Here is a 20,350-nt window from a genome sequence, read left to right on the forward strand (position 1 = left end):
AATAAATTATATTTTAAAAGATGGAAACGTTTATTTTTAGTTGTTAAAAAATTACACAAAATTGCTGTGCTACTGCATTTGATCAAAGAAATGCAGCCTTAGTGAGGTGAAGAGACTAAGTGTTATCTTATTTACCTCAAGTTTTGATTATTTAGCGTTGTTGTGTGCAATGTTCTTTTAGTGGGTTGCAACAGAAAATGTATGCAAAAGCCATAAAAATGATCATTGCAATATTTTTTATAAAAAATAGGTCAAAAGCTGTATACATCACTTAAGCACATAATACAAGTGGGGGAAAACTCAAAGATCAAGATTTTGCATTTACACCAGTGTAGCTTCATAAACTTAAAGCACCAGTATATTACTGGGGCTCATGTTTACAATGTGAGGATGGCCATGTCTAAAAAAAGAAATTACATTAATAATTTTATGAATGGTTAAAAAGGAAAATAAACACAATTCCTACATCTCAACTGTTTAAAGTTGACCATTTCTGCAACATGACAAACATTACCTGTCACTATTTTTTAGTTTTATAGCACAAAACGTGATTAAATTGAAATCACTTCTGATCTTGCCATGTATATCAGTATGTCAGATAATCATGCACCTCCAACCAAAACCTGACTTTTTCATAACTCCGGGAGGTCACATTATGCATTCTAAAATACTGATTCTGGATTTAGACTTTTTACATTTGTCAAAGCTTTTTACTGTCACCGTTCACAAGAACGCTCAAGTCAAGATTCAAAGTAATATATACATAAACGGAGAAAGAAATACAAGTTACACACAGAATGTGAGTTAAATGTTCAATTAATGGGAATGACACTTTATACCCACTGAAACAAATACAATAAATGTAATAATTCACATATAAGCCTTTATAAATGAAAACTAAACATGACCAAAGGCACTTTTAATTGACCTATAAATTTTAAAAGAACAGATTGCCTACGAATCAAATTCTTGAAATTGGTGCATTACTTCACTTCCGATGCATAGAACATAACTCTGCAGCATTCTGAGATGAACTTTCACTGTTTATTTACAAAAGCGATGAAACTGTCTGAATAAGGCAGCTTTTCTCAAAAACATACAGTTTGCAAAGAGTTCCGTCCTGAGTGAACCTTTCCCAGCTGTTTTGAAGAGACCCATCGAGGACAAATCAGGGGTGACCACTTTTAAGGACACTACAGATACAGACTCCCAGAAAGAATCATCTTCCCTGGTCGTGTGTGTGTGTGTGCATATGATGCACATTGTGGTTGTTTCTTTGTGAACTTTCATTTAAAGCAAGTAACGTTAACCTAAACAGAACAAGGGAATAAATTACAAAAAGGACATAATTGCCAAAAATAAATGAACCAAAGCAAAACTGTGCTGATGCACTCTTTGGTTGCTTGAGCACTGAGTCCAACGGGTCATCTTTTTATGAAATGACCTCCGTGTGACCCGCCGTGGCTTCCACTAAAGTTATCTGCTCGTCCGCATAGTCGATCTCTTCTGTTTTAATGACTACGCCACCTTCTGAAAACATGACTACTTCCTCTTCTCCCTCCGTTGTTTCTTCGATTCCGACCTCTTCCTGCACAAACACGACGTGCTCCTGGTCGAGGGCCATGGTGCCGTTGGTCTGTCCGTTTTCCATGGCTTCCAGTTTCATGCGGTACTCCTCGGCTTCCTGCTCTTTGCGGAGCAACTGCTGACGATAGGCTTGAGCTTTCCTGTTAGCTTCCTGTAACTGCCACTGGAGATGCTCCTGGAGATCGAAGATAAGATCGAGATGGGGTGGGGTGATTTTTTTAATTTATGGAGGTTTTGCTCTTAGGGCGTAACAACTTGCAGTAGTACATTTGATAACACTTTATTTTAAGGCGTCACAGAGTAAGTACATGTAGTTACTTAAATGTATAACTGCACTTTAACAAGGACACTTTAGAATAAAGTGTAACTGTAAAATTTTTTTTTTTTTTTACATCTAGTTGCACTCACTGTTTCACCGGTCTCTGTATTATTGGATGAAACGTCCGTTTTTCTTTTACGGGCAGGAGGTTCAGAGTCATCAACCACTTCCTCTGTGATTTGATTGGATTGAACTGCCAATACTAATAAAAGAAATTAAATGAAATTAAAACGAGAACACCTTTAAATTACAAAGTACAAGTTTGTGGTGAAAATATACTACATCTGGAAATGAATGAATGAATGTGATGCAAAATAATAAAATAAATAATTTAGCAAGCATTCAATTGATCAAAAGTGACAGTACTTTAACATTGTTAGAAATAAATGTATTTCAAATGCTGTTCTTTTGAAAAAATGTTTTTCAAAACTGAAAATAAGAAATGTTTCTTGAATACATCATTTGACTGCTGAAAATCCATTTTTACAAATTACAGAAATTAAACTACATTTCAAAATATATTAAAAAAACAAAAATCAAAATATAACTTTTACTGCTCTTGACTAAATAAAGGCAACCTTGATGAGTATAATACAACAGCATTCCAGTGTGAAAAAAATATAAAAATAGTAATAAAAAATTTTGCATTGAAGCTAACAGAAAAGTGTTGTAATTTCTTCTCAGGAAATTACCTTTATTCTTAAAATATTCGTCCTTTAATCTCGCATTTCTGCAACTTTAATTTTGAATTGTTACTGCTTCTCAATTGACTTTATTCTCAAAACATTATGACTTATTATTATCAGGTCCACTAATATTATCTCACAACTTTATTTTTATAATTTTAATTTTATTCTCAACTTATTCTCTTTATTCTCGTTTTGAGCTAAAATGCTGTCATACATAAGATATTTCTTTCTAAAATAGAAAAACACGTAACGGCCCCAAACTAAAAACTGCAACATTGAGAAGTTCTCTTCAAAATCTGAAATAAGTCAAGGAAGTCATACCTTGTCGTCCATCCTGCATTGTGACAAAGAACGGCTGGCCGAGTCCATTCGTATGCAGATTTCCATGTTGGTCTGTTAAAATGGTTATGACCCTCTGACCCGATTCATTCACCACTTGCTGGATACTCGAGTCCAAGGCACTGACAGCAATGGCCTCCTCTGAGTCACCTAAACATCGAGGGAAAACAGAAAACAATTGTAGGTTTAATTACAGTTTAAGTTTAAAAAACATCCATCAACGTTAACTTATTCCATTCCGGATTTATTTTCCAGTCAACATATCGTACCCGAGTTGGTTTTGATCAAGTCATTGAGGTTGACGACTCCCCCTTGGATGTTTGGGATGCCCTGAATGATGAACTGTGGGGCGGAGCTGCCATTTATGATTGACGCTTCAGCATTCCTGTTCACCTGATTCTGCATTCCCTCCTGAAACACACAAAGAGGATTCAACGTCTTTACCATTTCTGAAACAACTCTTGAAGGTTTTCCACGAACACGGCAAACCTGTAATAGCTGCATAAGTTCAGCGTGTTGTATGTCGACAGCGATGTCAAAAGCTGATTTGTCAAACTTGCTGAGGGCATGTACATCAGCACCATGTTTGACCAGCAGCTCTGCGATGTTGTGATGGCCGTGCTGGGCTGCCCAGTGAAGAGCCGTCATCTTCAACATGTCCTTGGCATTGATGTCAGCACCACTCTAAAACAAAAAAAAAAGGAAAGTTTAGACTTGTATCGGTCTCCTCAGTTAAGGAGTCTTTTTAATACATCAAAAGAACATAAGACAAGCATTGACTTACCCTGATTAATAAATCCACAATGACCTCATGGCCCTCTGTGGCCGCCATGTGCAGTGGGGTCCTGTCCACTTTGGTTCGGGCATCTCTGCTGACACCCGCCCTCAGCAGCACCTCAGCAGTCGAGTAATGACCATGCTGGGCTGCTAGATGTAATGGAGATGTTCCAAGCTGCAGAAAACGTTAGGAGACAAGCGGATGAAAATACGCCAAAGCAGTTTGAAGGTTTATGTGTATGCGTGTATATCTATGCAACAAATTTTGAGCTGATAATATGACATTTTCCATTTTAAAGTTTTAAAGTTCCCTGATACTTCACTTTTTTTTAAATATCACATGTATGCATAAAGGCCACAGAAATGTAGCATGTTTAATTGGAACGGTCTATGCTTACTTGTACAAGCACACATTTGGATGGAAAAAATATATTTTCATTTGTATTATGATTTTTTTGTATATATAATATAACACGATTTGTTAATGCAACAATTGAATATGGTATAACTGCCTTCATATTCTACATACAGGGGTTTCTACAGCTTTTATGAGACTTTTTTTAAGACCACGTAAAGAAAATGTAAGGAATAAATCAAAAAGAAAAAAATATATCAATATGGTCTCTAAATGTAAGTGTCTTGTATTAGCAACACATTAAAGTTGGAAAATGCAACTTCTAACAGATCTCTGCTACTTTTTAATTAATTTGACACACATTTAAATGCTTTGTATATAGCACAAATGTAAATTACTACAAGCAGACAATGACAAATGATGAGTCAGAACATGGCTCAAGAATATTTTTTGTTGTTGTTGTTGTTGTTTTTAAGGCAATGATATCATTGCTTTATTAACTGCTTCTTGTGAAGGCTAAGCCCATAATCATATATGACATTATTGATCACATGACCAACCCAGTCTGTAGTGAACGGAGCTCCGTTGGCCATCAGCGTCCTGACCTCATCATCATGACCGCTCCGAGCTGCTTCTAAAAGACGCTTTCCCAAATCCACCAACGACATCTAGGCAAAAACATAAAATGGTATTATTTTAGTGCTGTCAAATGATTAATCATGATTAATTGCATCCAAAATATTTTAAAATATGTATATATTAAATACATATATACTACATGTAAATACATTTAAATATTTTCGAAATATATGCTGTATGTGTGTGTGTATTTATATATATGTATTCACAATACACGCACAAATATTATGCAATGCAATATTTTATTTTGGAAGCGATTAATCAAAATTAATCATTTGACAGCATTCATTTATTACATGATGATGATGATGCTTGTGTATAAATCTAACAGATATTTTGGAAATTAGATATTTTGACCTTCCACTGACCAATAATAAGATTCAGGCCATATCCTTAACTTCAAGTTGTGTGACTGACTAAATGTAAATTTGACTTGTAATGAGATGTTATGAGAGTTATCAAATTGGCCTATATATGCATTTCATTCACATTTCAAAGCCTAAAATTTTCAATGTCTAAAAAAAGAAAGAAAAAAAGATAAAGATATCTGTACTTTGTATTACAAGTTATCCAACTATTTGCATCGATCCAGAATAGGCCGATTTAGACGTGCCATTTGGGTTTATTTTTCCTAAGATGTTTAAAAACACATAAACTGGTGCACTAATCAGCTAAACAATGTACAATTAAGCTGATAACGTTAATCAAAAAAGTGAATAAATGATCAGCAGCGTAACTAACTTAATGAAAACAGAAATAACAGAGAGCGAATGGATCTTTTAAAATCGAATCGCTAAAAACACACACCTTAAAATATGAAATGCATAGTGGTTATATATCTAATTGCAATTTTAAAGCTCGTATTTTATATGTTAATCTCATGTGCCATGTGGAGTCAAATACAGAGCCGAGCTGATCACACACATCCTCCATCTGCGCCAGCGACTAATGCGATCAGTGCATATTAAACTTACCTCTATTCCCTGTCAGTCGGACGTATATTGTGTGATATCAAAGCTCTATATAGTTTTCGCGGCTGTATTTCTCAACTGGCTGGACATAAACATGTCTGTGTGTTTAAAGCGTATTTAGATATGGCGGCTGCTTTAACCCCGGAAATAAAAGTGAAGCCGTTCAGACCCAGTGGGCGTGTCTCAACACCTAGTGAGCAGCCCACTCAGACAGCAGGCTTGAGCCTACTAGATGCGTTTTAACCATAGCCATAAATCCTGCACAAGCCTATGATGTTCAAATAAATGATGACTAGGTAATCAGCTCACTTTGCTTTGACGTAGAGCCCATTCAACTGTATAGATAATTTATTTATTTATTTTTATTTATAAATATATTGCAACTGTATGTAATATATAGGTTTTACGTTTATTAGATTTTTTAAATTTATTATGTATACGTGTGATATTGCCAGAATATTAAGTTGAAATGTATGACTAAATTTTCTGACAATCATTTTTTTTTATTGGTTTCTAACTACTGATGTACATAAATTAAGTCTTTATCATAACTGTGATATAAATTAATAACTTTGCTTATAATATTTTGGTATTGTGGGGAGTCGTGGCCTAGTGGTTAGAGAGTATGACTCTTAAACCTAGGGTTGTGTGTTCGAGTCTCAGGCTGGTAATACCATGACTTAGGTGCTCTTGAGCAAGGCACTGAACCCCAACTGCTCCCTGGGTGCTGCAGCATAAATGGCTGCCCACTGCTCTGGGTGTGTGTTCACTGCTGTGTGTGTGCTTTGGCTGGGTTAAATGCAGAGCACAAATTCTGAGTATGGGTCACCATAATTGGCTGTATGTCATGTCACTTTATAATATTTAATGCTGCAAACTCTTTCTGCAGCTTCCTGCTTTCCTAAACTGCTACCCAGCTGTGCTCCAAAACACCTGTGTTTTTGAATATGTTTGTGTGTAACGTTGTAAAATCTCTCAGTGGTCAATGTAAAAAATATTATCTATTTAGCTATAAAATGATAAATGAAACATGAATACAGATGCATTTTTATTCATTTAGCAGCAAGCTCACTTTAATTGGCATCTGACATTTGTCATCAAACATAATCGGGAAAAAACGTTAAACGTATTTTAACATGGACATCTGTTCAATACAAAAACCCTTTTAAGTGAGATTCCGGTTTAAACCATTACATTACTGTATGCATTAATATCACAAATCATTTGGCAGAAAATATTATTATACAGTTTTAGATTTCTTATTTGTTCTAAACCTCCTCACCTCGAAGTGGATTTGGCAGATTATGATCTAGATATCTTAAACTTATTTCATAGCCAGTTGATCAATCACTTGTCTACAAGGCAATGAGATACTAAATAGTGTAATTAATACATCCATATTCAGCAATGCACTACAAGTTTAATCAAACAAAATGTCGGTTATCAGTTTACTGACATGGTTTAACAAGACAGGCATGATACATGACTCTTGTATTCATCAATATCAGATTGGAGTAGAGACTCGGTGCAACTACAGTGGCATTAAACACAGATTTGGGCAAGAACTGAGAATTGCATTGCAGTGTCTTATAACAGCAGGCTGAAATCCAAGGTATCGACACTAGCGATGGGCTCTTTCCAGTAGTTGAAGGTGGAGTAATTCAACAGCTCCAAATCCTCTTGCTCTTCCGGTCCCAGGGGTTTTTGGGAGCTCTTGGTCAACTTTGCTCCCTTGGACTTGGGTATAGAAATACCAAGGTCTTCCAGCTCTGACAGGTCCAGTGATGGGATGGGCTGCCTCCAAAACATGAAGGAGTCAAACTGGCTGCTGGTTGTGTCTAACATTTCGATCTGTTCATTAAGAAGAGATTAAAAGATCAGCACTGTACTGCTACCAAGCCAAAAAAAAAAAAAAAAAAAACTTTTGCCCCCGGTTTCACAGACAAGGCTCAAGACTAGTCCTAGAATAAATGCAAATCTGAGTTGTTTCAACTGAAAGAAACTTGCACTAATTGATCTTACAACAGGCCAGTGCCTTTGCTTTGTCTTAAGATGAACACTAGTAATGCTTATTTCTAAGGCATGTTTATAAAAAATGCTTAAATGTCCTAATTGAACTATGGCTTAATCCTAGGCTTAGGCTAAGCCCTGTCTATGAAACCGGGCCATAGAATCATAAATTACACAGTAAAGGCAATCTCAACTAACTTGTTTCAAAGAATACATTGCATTGCTTGCTATTTAAAAACCTGTTTCCTTTTTCCCTCAGGGAGCTCCTGACTTGCCCATGCGCTATTTTCAGTTACCTGCTATTTTCAGGGAAACTTGAGCAATTTGCATCTGTAAAACAACTTTCCTATGCAGGCCAAAGGGTAAAATCTAACATAAAATAATTATATTTATGACAGAGACAGACCTATTTGCACTGTTTTTGTCAGTGGGACAATATTTATACAATACTATAACCTAGAAATAATTTAACGGGGTCTCTTGCAAGTTGCAGCAGCACGAATTATGTGCCCAGCTACATCTGATTCAAATATTATGCTAATTAACAGTGAGCGGTGGTTTCAGACATTACAGTGCCGCACTCGCACTGACTCTTATTCTGTTTGATAGAATGAAAAGACCGAGCTGAAGGTGGAGCGATTCGACCAATCAGATCAAAGCAGCGTTTCAGCTCCGCCCACAAGTGCGAATGAAATATTGAAGCCATAAACCGATTTGTAACGTACACGTTTTCATTAAAAAAAAAAAAAGTACACGGACCAACTGTCTTGTCCATGTTCTCTCACTTGAATCCTCTTGAGTTTTGAGTCTCTGACCTACTGCAAGCCCCGCCTTGTTCACGCAGTGATTGACGTGGCGCGAGGGGGGGGACACGTGATCGGCTCGGAATGCATTTTCAATGTGCACATTGAATTTTGCTACATTCATTGCGGGACATTGAATGAAAATGCAATCGTAAGGGTCTTGACTGTGAGTGTTAATGCAATTAATAAAAATAGCATTTGAATGATAATTTTGCCACAGTTTTTGCTTGAACATGTTATACATATCTAATCATTTCTGTAATACATTTTCATTTTAATTTGGCAACTTATAAAGCGTTAAAGTTAGTATTAATTTTACATATTAAAACTAGTGTGTGAAATGGCAAATGAAAATTATGTAATTTAATTTTCATTTTGCACCAAAGTGGCACAAATGTATTGGAAAATGTAAATGTAAATACAGAAGTGCATTGCCATTTTACATATTGCATTGTCATTTTGCATATTACATTCCAAATGGAATATTGCTACCCATATGCTTCCATAATTATAAAGATATTATATCGTAGTAATAATAATAGTAAAAAATTATTCACAGCAGTTATGTTCAATAGTAAGCGATATCTATCTAATCATGTTAATATATTATAATTAGATGAAATATTTAAGACCTTAGAGGAATAAGAACAAAGTAGCATTATCTTCTCATTACAAAGAAGATATACCATTTGGAAGCTGAAATTTAAAAACATATGAACCCCTTTAAGAGCCAATAATTATCACGAAGCCGCTCTGATTAATAGAGCTGCACGTTCGCGTCGCGTCGCGTGGGGTGATTGAGCTCTGGCCACACAATGCAGCGGAGGTGTACGCCCACATTTCAGAGACAATCGGTGGATGGGTCCTTAAAGGACCATCAGGAATAGCCTGCATGTTTCTTTTTTTGCAGCATCTCACATGCACATCTATTAAAAGACAGCCTTTCGCAGTCCCAAAAATAGTGATGGCTCATCTCATGACAAAGCATTTCAGATATGCTTCAGTTCAGTGGTAATTATTATTATAATTTTTTTTTACAAGCAACTAACCTTAAATAGGTCTCAAAAAACATTTACTAGTAAAAGACGCTCAAATTAAATTAACGTGAGACAAAATGAGGTCATATCACATAGGTGGACATCATGCCTATGGGATGGAACCCCAAAATACTATAAGATGCTTATAATGCACAGGATTAAAACAGAAATATTGCTCAACAAAATAACAACTGAAAGAACATACCCCTAGTATGTGATCAGATTGGCTGTCTTTGAATTACAATCTGGTTTGTAGTAATTCGGATTAGAAGAAGAAGAGGAGATGCACCCTGTTGGGTCTCAATCTACTCGCCGTCTGCTCAGTATCAACCAACCGCACCCAACACTCTGCTGAGAGTAATAGAGGATTTGCATTCGCCCCGCCCACCTTCTGTGAGCGATTGAGGGGGACCAGTGACAGGTGCATAATTAGCGTCAAGCGGGTGTGGCTGGTCGATTGTGTTAATTAAATGGTGAAGTTTAGTAACTGCATTTATGCGTGTTTGTTAGTAATTTTGTGGTGTCTTTACCATCTCTGGTACTCATCTGCTTCTGTTAACGACCCCTTCTTCTGTTTTGCAAGTGGAGTCGTCTATTGAGTGTGATGTGTAGGCTGTTTGTTGATTGGCTGAGTTCAGCGTCCATCACGTCGATTGATCCTTTTCTCCACTGACTCGATTTCCTCCACGCAAAATCGAAATGTATTGATAATTTCAGTAGAATAAAATGCTCGGCTTTGGTGTGTAAATATTTATTTTTAATTAAGTAAATACCAGATGCACAGACTGTTTAAATGTTTCACTAGATTAATATTAAAATCAAGTTAGATATTTACAGGAATATAAAGAAGTTTTAGATAAGTAGTATGCAAAACGATAACGCATTGTTATTCAGTAAAACATATGTTATTTGTTATTCAGTTATTCAGGGATGACCCTGTTATGAAATATAGAATATCCATTACTGTATTATAGGCCTAATTTGATAATAATAATAAGTTGGTACATGAAATGACTGACTTCAGAACTCATTCAAACACACCAGATGAAAATAAATGATTTACACTAGATTTGAGCTCATTCCCAGTTATAGAAAACTTAGTCAATCCTGTTGAACAGGTAAAGTTAAACATTCACTAAATGTGCATTTGTGTACCCTAGATTATTCTTGCTGCAAAGGAGTCAGTTAAATGAAATAAAAACTGTAAATAAAAATAAATAAATAATAATAATTAAATTAGGGTTATATAATATTGCTGAAATTGAAAGGGTTTTATAATAAAGTGTATTTATTGATGAAAGATAATTCTGTCATTATATATATAGAACATAACATTCTTCCAAACATGTCCTTTTGTGTTTTATATATATATATATATATATATATAACACAAAAGGACATGTTTGGCAGAATGTTTGGGACTGACAGACTTAGTCAGCATTCCTCATTCATTGATTGCATCATTTTGCCCATACAGTGAATGTAAATAAAGCTTTCACTCTTCTTATAATTTCTTTTTGTATTCTACTATAGAAAGAAAATCTTATTTGTTGGGAAAATTAGGGTGACTAACTGATGAAAGATATTCTATTCTATTTTATTCTATCTATTCTATTCGAGTTGCCATCTTCAGTGCATTTCTAACCTGCACTTCCATCCTCCAACCACGAGATGCCACTAGATACCTGATAATAATTCATATCCCGTACGTATTAAAATATCAAAACAATTTACAGCCGCAATTTTGCCAGTATGACTTTACAAACACTTCGCTAAACAGATAAAATAATAATAAATAATAATAATAGTAAGAAAGAGTATATTAGCTTCCAACGTGATGTCACTGTTTACAAACACAGGCACCGGAAGTGAGACGGGCAAAAACAAGATTACGGAAAGAGAGTGACGTGCGCTTTATCAGTCAGCAAAACCTGAAGATTTCAGCCAGACAGCTCCGCTGGATTATTGTGTTTTACAGTGTATGTTTTAGGGGCAAAGAAGAACGTTTTTAAAGACTGCATAAAGGTCGCTATGGTAAGTGCACTGTTGTACGTGTAAATAAACACTAGTATGTTTATGAACTCATATACTGTACTGAGTAGAGTACTTTTTCAAGTAATCTGATAAATACATACCTTGTTGTTCTAAAAGGAAACAATCCTTCTTTTGACAGTTAATTCATTAACAAACTCATCTGCAGTGTGAATTATAAATTCACAACAATTGCTCATTTGTACTTTTACTAAGTGAATCTTGTCTAAATTGTCTTCTGTTTGTTTCAGAGTTTGTGAAATTCACAATATGAGATCAGAAAACTTTCTTAACCTCCAGAGTGTCACCCTTCAGTGATCAGGTGAAGACTAACCCTAAGGGTCTTTAAGTATACGCCATGTAAATATTATGCTTGGAATAGTTTTGTCAAACAATCTACTGTAACTCTAAGGCACATATTTTTCTGCTAGTAATGCATTCTGATTTGTACATGTAGAGTTTGTAAATGCGGACATGCTTTGTGTGTGTCCACAGAAAGCCTCCCTGTGACTCAGCTGTTCCCAGAATTAGGCAACTCAAAAACAACACCACTAGGCAGAGGTGTGCCGAAAAACTCTCACTTTAACAGTTTACTCCTTCGCATGTTAGTGATGGGTGTGGCATGAAAGCAAGAAAGTACTAAATTTGAAAGTTTGGATGTAATCTGGCTTTTTGGTGCAAGAGATAAAAGACTAGTTTTTGGGAAAAGCAAACTGACGCTGACAGATTGTATTTTTTATTTTATTTTATTTTTTATCAGTAATTTAAGATTTAAAAAATCGTACTTGCTTTCAACCCAGCTTTAATTAGATCTGTTAATTATAAGTACACAATCTCACTTGTCAGGTCATGGCAGATTCTTGCCCAGACACCGTTGATGGTGAGATTATAGGCCTTTCCAAGGGACAGCAGTTAAAAACAACCAAAAATGAGGACTTTAAGGCTGCTAGACCACACGACAAGGAAAGCAGCCAAAAAGAGGGTGACACCAATACTGAGCAATCCTCTGGGAGTATTTCTCACCTTATGAAAGATGATTTCACAGCATGCAAAGAACCTCCTACAGCCACAGCATCTCTCGAAGATGATGCTAATGCAGCTCAGTCTGATATCCGTAAAAGCCAAGACAAAACCGATGAATCTGAGATCCTCAATAGCCAATCCTGCACGCCCAGCCAATCAGAGGTGACGCCCACGTTCTCCATGGCTAGCCTGGAGTTCTCTGAGGAGACTAATGGGATTCCTCCTGATGGACCTTTGATTTCGTCCCAATCTGCTCAGGATGGCATCCAAGTCCCCTCTCAAGAGAGCAAAGGGGCCTGTGCGGGGGCTGCGAGGGCATCTGAGCCTAGCATGCCGGCATATTATTTTGTCAAGTGGATCACCTGGAAAGAGAAGAAGACGGCCATTATCACGCAGAGCGAGAACGGACCCTGCCCCCTAATTGCCATCATGAACATCCTGTTGTTGCGGTGGAAGGTAAGCCATTTTTTCAAACATTCTCCTATCCTAATAAACCATACATCAATGAAAGGCTTATTTCTTCAGATTAAAAAAACATTGACTTTTATGACTGGTTTTGTGGTTCTGGGTCACATATGTAGAAATATAAATCTTACTAACGTGATTTTTTTTTTTTTAAGAAATATGTTTATCCATCAGTGACACACATTAAATTAATCAAAAGTGACAGTAAAAACATTTATTTTAATTTCTATTAAAAAAAATACTTTCTTTTCATGAAACAATGCCTAAAAAACATCACATCAGTGTTTTCAACACTGATAATACTGAGTAATGTTTCTTGAGCAGCAAATCAACATATTAAAATGATTTCTGAAAATTCTGCTTTAACGTAACAAAAAATAAATTCCATTAAAAAAATATTAAAATATGAAAGTATATATTAAAAGTAGTTATTTTAAATTGAAATAATATTTAGTTTTGTTGTATTTTCTTTAAACAAATGCAGCCTTAATTGAGCATAAGGCTTCTTTAAAAACATTAAACATCTTACCGACCCAGAACTTTTGAACAGCAGTGTTTGTATATATATAAAATGCATTGTAACTAATGATACCAGTACTTAACTGAATAAAACTTTCAGACTTTTCACTGTCCTAGTATTGGTCCTATGACTCTCCTTATCTGTTCCTGTGTGTTACTTTATAAACACTTTCTGGTTACAGTAAAATACTGATTACACATTCAAGAAAAAAAAAACTATTGTGAAATAGAAAAAAAGATGTAGATGAGCGTGTGCTGAGACTAAAAGCAGAAGTATTCGTTTGTGAATTTCATGTTCATGTACTTTACATCATTATATGTATGTAAAATATGAACTTCATGAAGTCTGTGTCCATTCTTCAGGTGAAGTTTCCGGCTCAGATGGAAGTGGTCACCACCGAAGAGCTGATGGCTCATCTTGGTAGGATGTTTTAGAGAACTGGACATGCAGTATCTGTTTTACAAATCCAATTACATTAAAACACAAAGTGCACACAGCACATCTATTGTGGTAATGGACTGTAATATGTTAAGGAGCTCTAGTGATGCACCACAGTAAACTTTATGGTTGGAAACAGATGGCTGATGTGACTTGAGAAGGAGGGGGTGTGGTTACTGTGTGAAAACATTTGTGTTTCAGTACCATTAATGGCACCCCAATCACGGAATATACCATTAAGTCTCTGCTCTTTGTGTAAGTAGTCATTTAGAAGACGCTTTTAGGTTAAGTGCTTCACTCAAGGACACAATGGTAACACTTTCTGACCCCTCGATGGGTTTGTATCCTTACTAGTTCAGGCGTTTAAAGACACAGTTACCCAAAAAATGAAAATTTGCTGAAAATGTGCTCACCCTTAGGCCATCTAAACATTTGTCGGAGAAGTTTAGTATTACATCACATGCTAACCAATAGATCATCTGTAGTGAATGGGTGCCATCAGAATGAGTCCAAACAGCTGATAAAAACATCACAGTAATCCACAAGTAATAGTTGATCAGTAACAGTTGGTCAATAAATGTTGTGTGAAGCGAAAGACTCTGCATCATTAAAGTGATTTAGCTTTAAACCATTGCTTCTGGCCAAAAATACAAATCCACAGTCCATAATAATGCTTTCTCCAAAATCTTGGATTTTTGAAAATTACCTTTCATGCAGTGTGTAACACAGCTCTACGTGAATGAAAACATCCTGAAAAGTTTTAAATCTGAAAGTGCACCGTGTATAAACTAAAGTTATTTTCTCTCAAAAGAAAGAGTCGACTCTGAATCATTGAAACGAGTCATTTTTAAAATGAGTCTAGCCCACTTGATGGTCTTTTCTCGTTGGAATGGAAATGCTAATTAATTCTTTGCCACTAGGTGCCGCTTTTGAAGCGGTGAAAATAGCGCTTTCCCCGGTAACGCTGTACACAAAGCAGCACTGCGCTCACTAACGCTGCTTTATCAGGTATTACAGGCAGGATGTAATGAAAATGAGACCAATCACAGCAGATTAGCATCATGCAAAGGAGGGGGTTTGGAAAAATGAATCGATGAGAAAAATCATTTTGGAGTCTGAGCAAGTAAGGTGAAAAATAAATGCACATCTTAAGACAAGGACAGTGTTTTTTTACCTTTCATGTGTGTCAACCTGTTTTTGGGAGACTCCTAAAACTAAAATATGAACATTTCATAACCCATGATGGATTTATTACAAACATGCAGCTTTTTGCTGCACTGGAGTTGTGTGGATTATTAAGGTTTTATCAGCTGTTTGGACTCTCATTCTGATGGCACTCATCCACTGCAAAGGATCCAGTGAGCAAGTGATGTAATGCTAGATTTCTGTACATCTGATGAAGAAACAAACTCACCTATATATTAAATGGCCTGAGTAAATTTTCAGCAAATGTTTATATTTGGGGCAAACTATTCCTTTAACTACTACTCTTGATCAGCTATGGGTGTAGGATTTCTTTAACAGTGTCCCAAAAATGTATTTGGAAACGTTTGCACATTGAAGTCACATACATGAATGTCATTGCATTGCAACAATTCAAACTGTTAAAAAAAAAAAATCTTTTATCTCGTTATCCTTTTTTTTTTTTTAATTCCTGTTATCCAACTGGTGTCACAATCTTAGTATTTATATTCATGTACTTACATTTCTCTAACACAATGATATTTTAAGTGTGGCTTAAGTGTCCAAATATTTTTTGGAGCCACTGTATTTCCCCTCTTATTAGGTTCTAGCTAGAAAGATAAACCTGTTATGTTGCTGAGTGATGGGGAGATAAACAAGAAGTGCTTTCACAAACAAATATGTTTGACATGAAAAGGTGAACCTTCTCAAATCACACAACCTTTCACAGAAAAGCTGAAGTGTTTTTTAAAGGCTTAAGCCCAACCTTTTCTCGTTCTAGGTGAATGTGTGCTGTCCATCAAACCGCGGGAGAAAGCAGAAGGCATGGAGCTCAATTTCCAGCAGGTGAATCGTAGTATGGGAGAACCATTGTAACAGGCTCAGCTCTGCACATGTCTAGTGAATATAATTAACATGTTAAGCAGCTGACAGGCACTGGAAACCTCAGAACCAAAAGACATATACAATCAGATATTGTGAATGAGGTCTTCAGTCTGTGAATGAAGGCTTGTGATCCCTTCATTAACATTTCCAACAATTACAACGTGTGTTTGTGCTTATAGATGCACAAATGAAAGCCTTCTTTTGTTCATGTGCCCTTGGTGTTCCTTTTTGCTCACAACTGAAAATTAAATGAATTCGATTGAATAATTCAAGCTTAATGTTTTATTTTTTATAATATAAATGAAAGTAATAAATGAAAAATGTATACATGATTTCTTTTAGAATATTTCAGATTGTTATTTATTATTTATACAGTCTGCTATTGGCTTGTCTTGAGAATTGCAAACAAAAATAATCAAGGTTAATTTTTTTTTTAAATTATTAATAAGTTTATTCAGCAAGGTTGCCATTAATTTGTCAAAAGTGACAATAAAGGAATATTGCTACAAAAAAAGGAATATATATATATGTATATGTATGTATGTATGTATATTTCAAATAATACATTTTTTTATGCAATTTTGTGATTTCACTTTAATAGGTTAGCTAAGAGCAGTCAGCATGTTTTGTGGTAAATATTACTCGTACTACTTTACATTTGACCCAGATCTCTCTGTATATCAGATAATGAGGCCAGTAACATAACCGTCATAAATTAGCCTGTATGTATTTGTGTATATCTTTGTCTCCGAAGATTTTGTTTTTAATCACATTTCTCATTCCCTTATCAGAACATGAACGATGCGATGGCCGTGCTGCCAAAGTTGTCCACAGGCCTCGACGTTAATGTGCGTTTTACCGGTGTGTCGGATTTTGAGTACACTCCTGAGTGCATCGTCTTTGATCTGCTCGACATCCCGCTCTACCACGGCTGGCTTGTCGACCCACAGGTTCGTCAGCAGAAAAATGATATAACGTGTGGATTCTGTGTAACAATACAAGCGCTCCATTCTTCTTCAGAGTCCTGAGGTGGTGTCTGCAGTGGGCAAACTCAGCTACAACCAACTGGTGGAGAAGATCATAGAGTTCAAGCACTCGACAGATAGCAGTCAAGTCAGTGAAGGTACAGTTAATGTTATTTCTTATACATGAATGGCTCAGATATTGAGTATATCACAGGCGTGTGGACTCCTCAGCATTATATTATTGTCTGTTTGTTGACAGGTTTGATAGGAGAGCAGTTTTTGGAGTCCACAGCAACCCAGCTGTCGTATCACGGCCTTTGTGAGCTCAACACGACGGCCAAGGAGGGCGAACTGTCTGTATTTTTCAGGAACAACCACTTCAGCACTATGATAAAGCACAAGGTGTTTAGCAGCCTTCCCACACCAGCACTCTCCATAGCAGCTAAGCTGATTATAACAACCCCAGCGCATCAAGCTACTTTAAACCCACCACCTATAGAAGTGGGGCAGATCTTTATAGCAAAGATAACACAGAAGTCTTTATTTGCTTATGTTTTTGAACCCAAGTTAAACATTCAGCTTGAGTGAATGCACTTTGTTCATATTTTGAAGAGAAAGATGCACTTTAATGCAGAGTTTTTGCTATTATAAACCTGTGCAGGGTCACCTTTACCTGCTGGTCACCGATCAGGGCTTCCTGCAGGAGGAGAGCGTGGTGTGGGAGAGTCTCCACAATGTGGAGGGGGATGGAAACTTCTGTGACTCGGACTTCAGATTGTGTCACCCTTCCCAGAAACCCTCAGCTGAGAGCCAGCCATCCACACAACAACAGCAGCAAATGCAGATCGACCAGGTGATTGAGATTTCGCCTGCTTTTTCCTATCACATAGGTGTAAGAGTAACCAATACTATCACAGCCTACCTAACACGATCCAATCCAAAACAAATCTACATCCTTACCCAATGATTATGAACTTTCACTCAGAAATACTCTATGTAATTTTATGTGAAGTGAAATGCTTTGAGAAAGCGGTTTCATGTTGAAATGTATACCAACATTGGTTTAATTTATGGACATTGAGTGAATGTTTGGATGTGTTCTGCAGGACTATCTGGTGGCGATGTCCCTGCAGCAGCAGCAGGGTGAGGCTCCTGGACCCTTGAGTGATCTTGAGCTGGCCAGACAGCTGCAGCAGGAGGAGTACCAGCAGCCACAAACTCAACCGCACCAGCCCTCAGCGGGACAGGTACTTCCTGCCTTTCCTTCAGGAGGAAACGCTTGTGCATGAAACTTCAGGGAAGCATTCTATGAGATTAAATTGGCTTTATTCACGAAATCCTAGCAGAATGAATGCCTGAGTAAATCATTTATAAACTGTTGTGTAAATAGTTGTATTCAATACAGTGCAGCGATTTACAAAAGAGAAGATTCATGAATAATTTACACATATTTGTTTTACTTGTTTTAAAGGACTTTACTGTTCAGTCTCTTATGATTAAAAAAAAAAGGGAATTAATGTGTAAAACTTTGCAATGTTATTACAATTTAACAGAAATGTTTTCTATTTGAAGTTTAAAATGTAATTTATTTCTGTGGTGGATTCAGAAGTGAAATCATTCTAATATGCCAATTAAGTCTTCAAGAAACATTTCTCATGATCTGTGTTGAAAAGAGTGCAGCTTAATAATTATTTCCAGATGAACAGAAATAGATTAAATAGAGTTTTTTTGTAACATTGTCTTTACTGTTGCTTTTGGTCATTTTAATGCCTTCTTGCTGAGAGAAAAAAAAAGTTAGTGTAGTTCACCCAAAAATGAAACTTCTGTCATCATTTACTCGCCCTCATGTCGTTACAGACCTGTATGATTCTTTCTGATATTTTGAAGAATTTTCTATGAACTGTGTCTGTGATTATGTTGTAGGGGAAAGCTTGTTTCTGCATGGGATTAGAAAAAATTCTAATAATTACAACTCTTTCTGTCTTTGAAATACAGAATTTTTCCAGTTTCTTGTCTTTTTTTCCATTTTGTCTTTTGTTGAAATTGCGAAGAATAAAATGTATTTTATAAAAAGATTTTTCGGTTTAAAGTCACAATTACTTTTTAAATTAAATTCATAGAAAGTTCATATTGTGAGATTGTAAACTCATTTATACAAAAAAAGCTTCCACAGGTTCCACGAGATGCATAAGAAAGTTTTCTTTAAAAAGCCCAAAGCAGTTGTAAACTTTTCCCCACTCAGTTAAAGGTTTCTGCTGTAGTGTACTTACAAAATTCAGAAAGAAGATTTGCTCAAACTGAACTCTTTCATCATGTCCCTGCAGATGAGAGGTCAGCACGCAGGACAGAGGCGCCGGGAAAAGAAGGACGACTCAGATTGCTGTATTCTTTAGGTCAGAGTCCACTCACCTCTCAAAGTCTCTTCTGTACCACTACTGAAACATGGGACTTCACTCTTAGCGGACCTGTCGTCCCAATGCCAAGCCTGCCTTTACAGTACAGTTGACCCCTCGTTTTCACCTTTCCTTTATCCTCATGGTTGGAACTGTTGCTCATCGTTGTCTACTGGACCAAATAAAGGTAGCAATTGTTTCTAAGCACTAATGCGCATTTGTTTGAGTGCTACTGTGGAGCTCCTTACTATGCCATTAAAGATTGAAGTCTGTAATGGTAAATAATCAGGTATTGTAATAACAATTTAATGTTACACTGAAATGCTACTGTCTCAAGTTGATCTGTACATAGTTACTTGCCATCGGCTTTTCATCCAAAGTGATGTACAGTACATTAAGTACACAAGGCTCTGTGGAGCTCCCTGGATCCTGTAAGCTGAGCTAATAAAAGCCACCTCTGTTAACAGGAAATGTGTGAGCATTGATTTATGAAACGTCTGGAATATTGGTATTACACAAAGAAAAACTTAAAAATCATTTTTGTTTAGTGTTATCATAAGCACATGCACAATGGGAAGCCCAATGTGTCAAAGTCTCTGATTTTAATCAGACAAGGAATATTCATAAGCATGCAAAAGTTTGGGGTGTTTTTTTTTTGAAAACTAAATTACTTCTAAGAAAGGATACATTAAACTGATGGTAAAGGCCATGGCTTTACCCAGCTATGAGGTCACCGAGGTCCGGACCTCTGTAAATGTTTCATGTTCGAAAATAAAATTTGTTCTCTGATTGACTAATTTGCTGTTAACTCCTCATATGAATGTCTGCATGTATAATTCAGAATGTTTAGAGTCTGTGGTATGAAAATAATCACTGCGAGATGCTTCCGAAGTGAACGAGTCTTCGGAGTGTTGTGAGCACG

General features: G+C 36.3%; 3 protein-coding genes across 4 annotated transcripts; 1 reads left to right on the top strand and 2 right to left on the bottom strand.

Moving 5' to 3' along the window:
* Nucleotides 1-217: 217 nt before the first annotated feature.
* On the bottom strand, nt 218-5,838 carry LOC132145123 (GA-binding protein subunit beta-1-like). Its single transcript, XM_059555872.1, has 8 exons — nt 5,680-5,838; nt 4,627-4,734; nt 3,719-3,886; nt 3,424-3,618; nt 3,204-3,345; nt 2,917-3,084; nt 1,996-2,108; nt 218-1,762 (listed from the first exon to the last, which is right to left on the bottom strand). The coding sequence occupies exons 2-8, from the start codon at nt 4,732-4,734 to the stop codon at nt 1,433-1,435; spliced, it is 1,224 nt and encodes a 407-aa protein (XP_059411855.1). The 5' UTR covers nt 5,680-5,838; the 3' UTR covers nt 218-1,432.
* An 873-nt stretch (nt 5,839-6,711) lies between these two features.
* Nucleotides 6,712-9,890, bottom strand: LOC132144651 (protein AF1q-like). Its single transcript, XM_059555204.1, has 2 exons — nt 9,732-9,890; nt 6,712-7,527 (listed from the first exon to the last, which is right to left on the bottom strand). The coding sequence occupies exon 2, from the start codon at nt 7,519-7,521 to the stop codon at nt 7,264-7,266; it is 258 nt and encodes an 85-aa protein (XP_059411187.1). The 5' UTR covers nt 7,522-7,527; nt 9,732-9,890; the 3' UTR covers nt 6,712-7,263.
* A 1,495-nt stretch (nt 9,891-11,385) lies between these two features.
* Nucleotides 11,386-19,885, top strand: LOC132145138 (ubiquitin carboxyl-terminal hydrolase MINDY-1-like). Of its 2 annotated transcripts, none has more exons than XM_059555914.1 (12): nt 11,386-11,560; nt 11,809-11,879; nt 12,053-12,742; nt 12,839-13,036; nt 13,928-13,985; nt 15,967-16,031; nt 16,862-17,020; nt 17,091-17,193; nt 17,295-17,437; nt 17,697-17,888; nt 18,142-18,282; nt 19,360-19,885. In XM_059555914.1, exons 3-12 carry the CDS (start codon nt 12,407-12,409, stop codon nt 19,426-19,428), a joined length of 1,464 nt encoding a protein of 487 aa, XP_059411897.1. In that variant the 5' UTR covers nt 11,386-11,560; nt 11,809-11,879; nt 12,053-12,406; the 3' UTR covers nt 19,429-19,885. The 2 variants fall into 2 exon arrangements, with proteins under 2 accessions (XP_059411897.1, XP_059411896.1); XM_059555913.1 differs by having other exon boundaries at nt 12,053-12,118; nt 12,404-13,036.
* Nucleotides 19,886-20,350: the final 465 nt, after the last annotated feature.

Source organism: Carassius carassius, chromosome 8 (assembly GCF_963082965.1).
Source record: "Carassius carassius chromosome 8, fCarCar2.1, whole genome shotgun sequence".
NCBI lineage: Eukaryota > Metazoa > Chordata > Actinopteri > Cypriniformes > Cyprinidae > Carassius > Carassius carassius.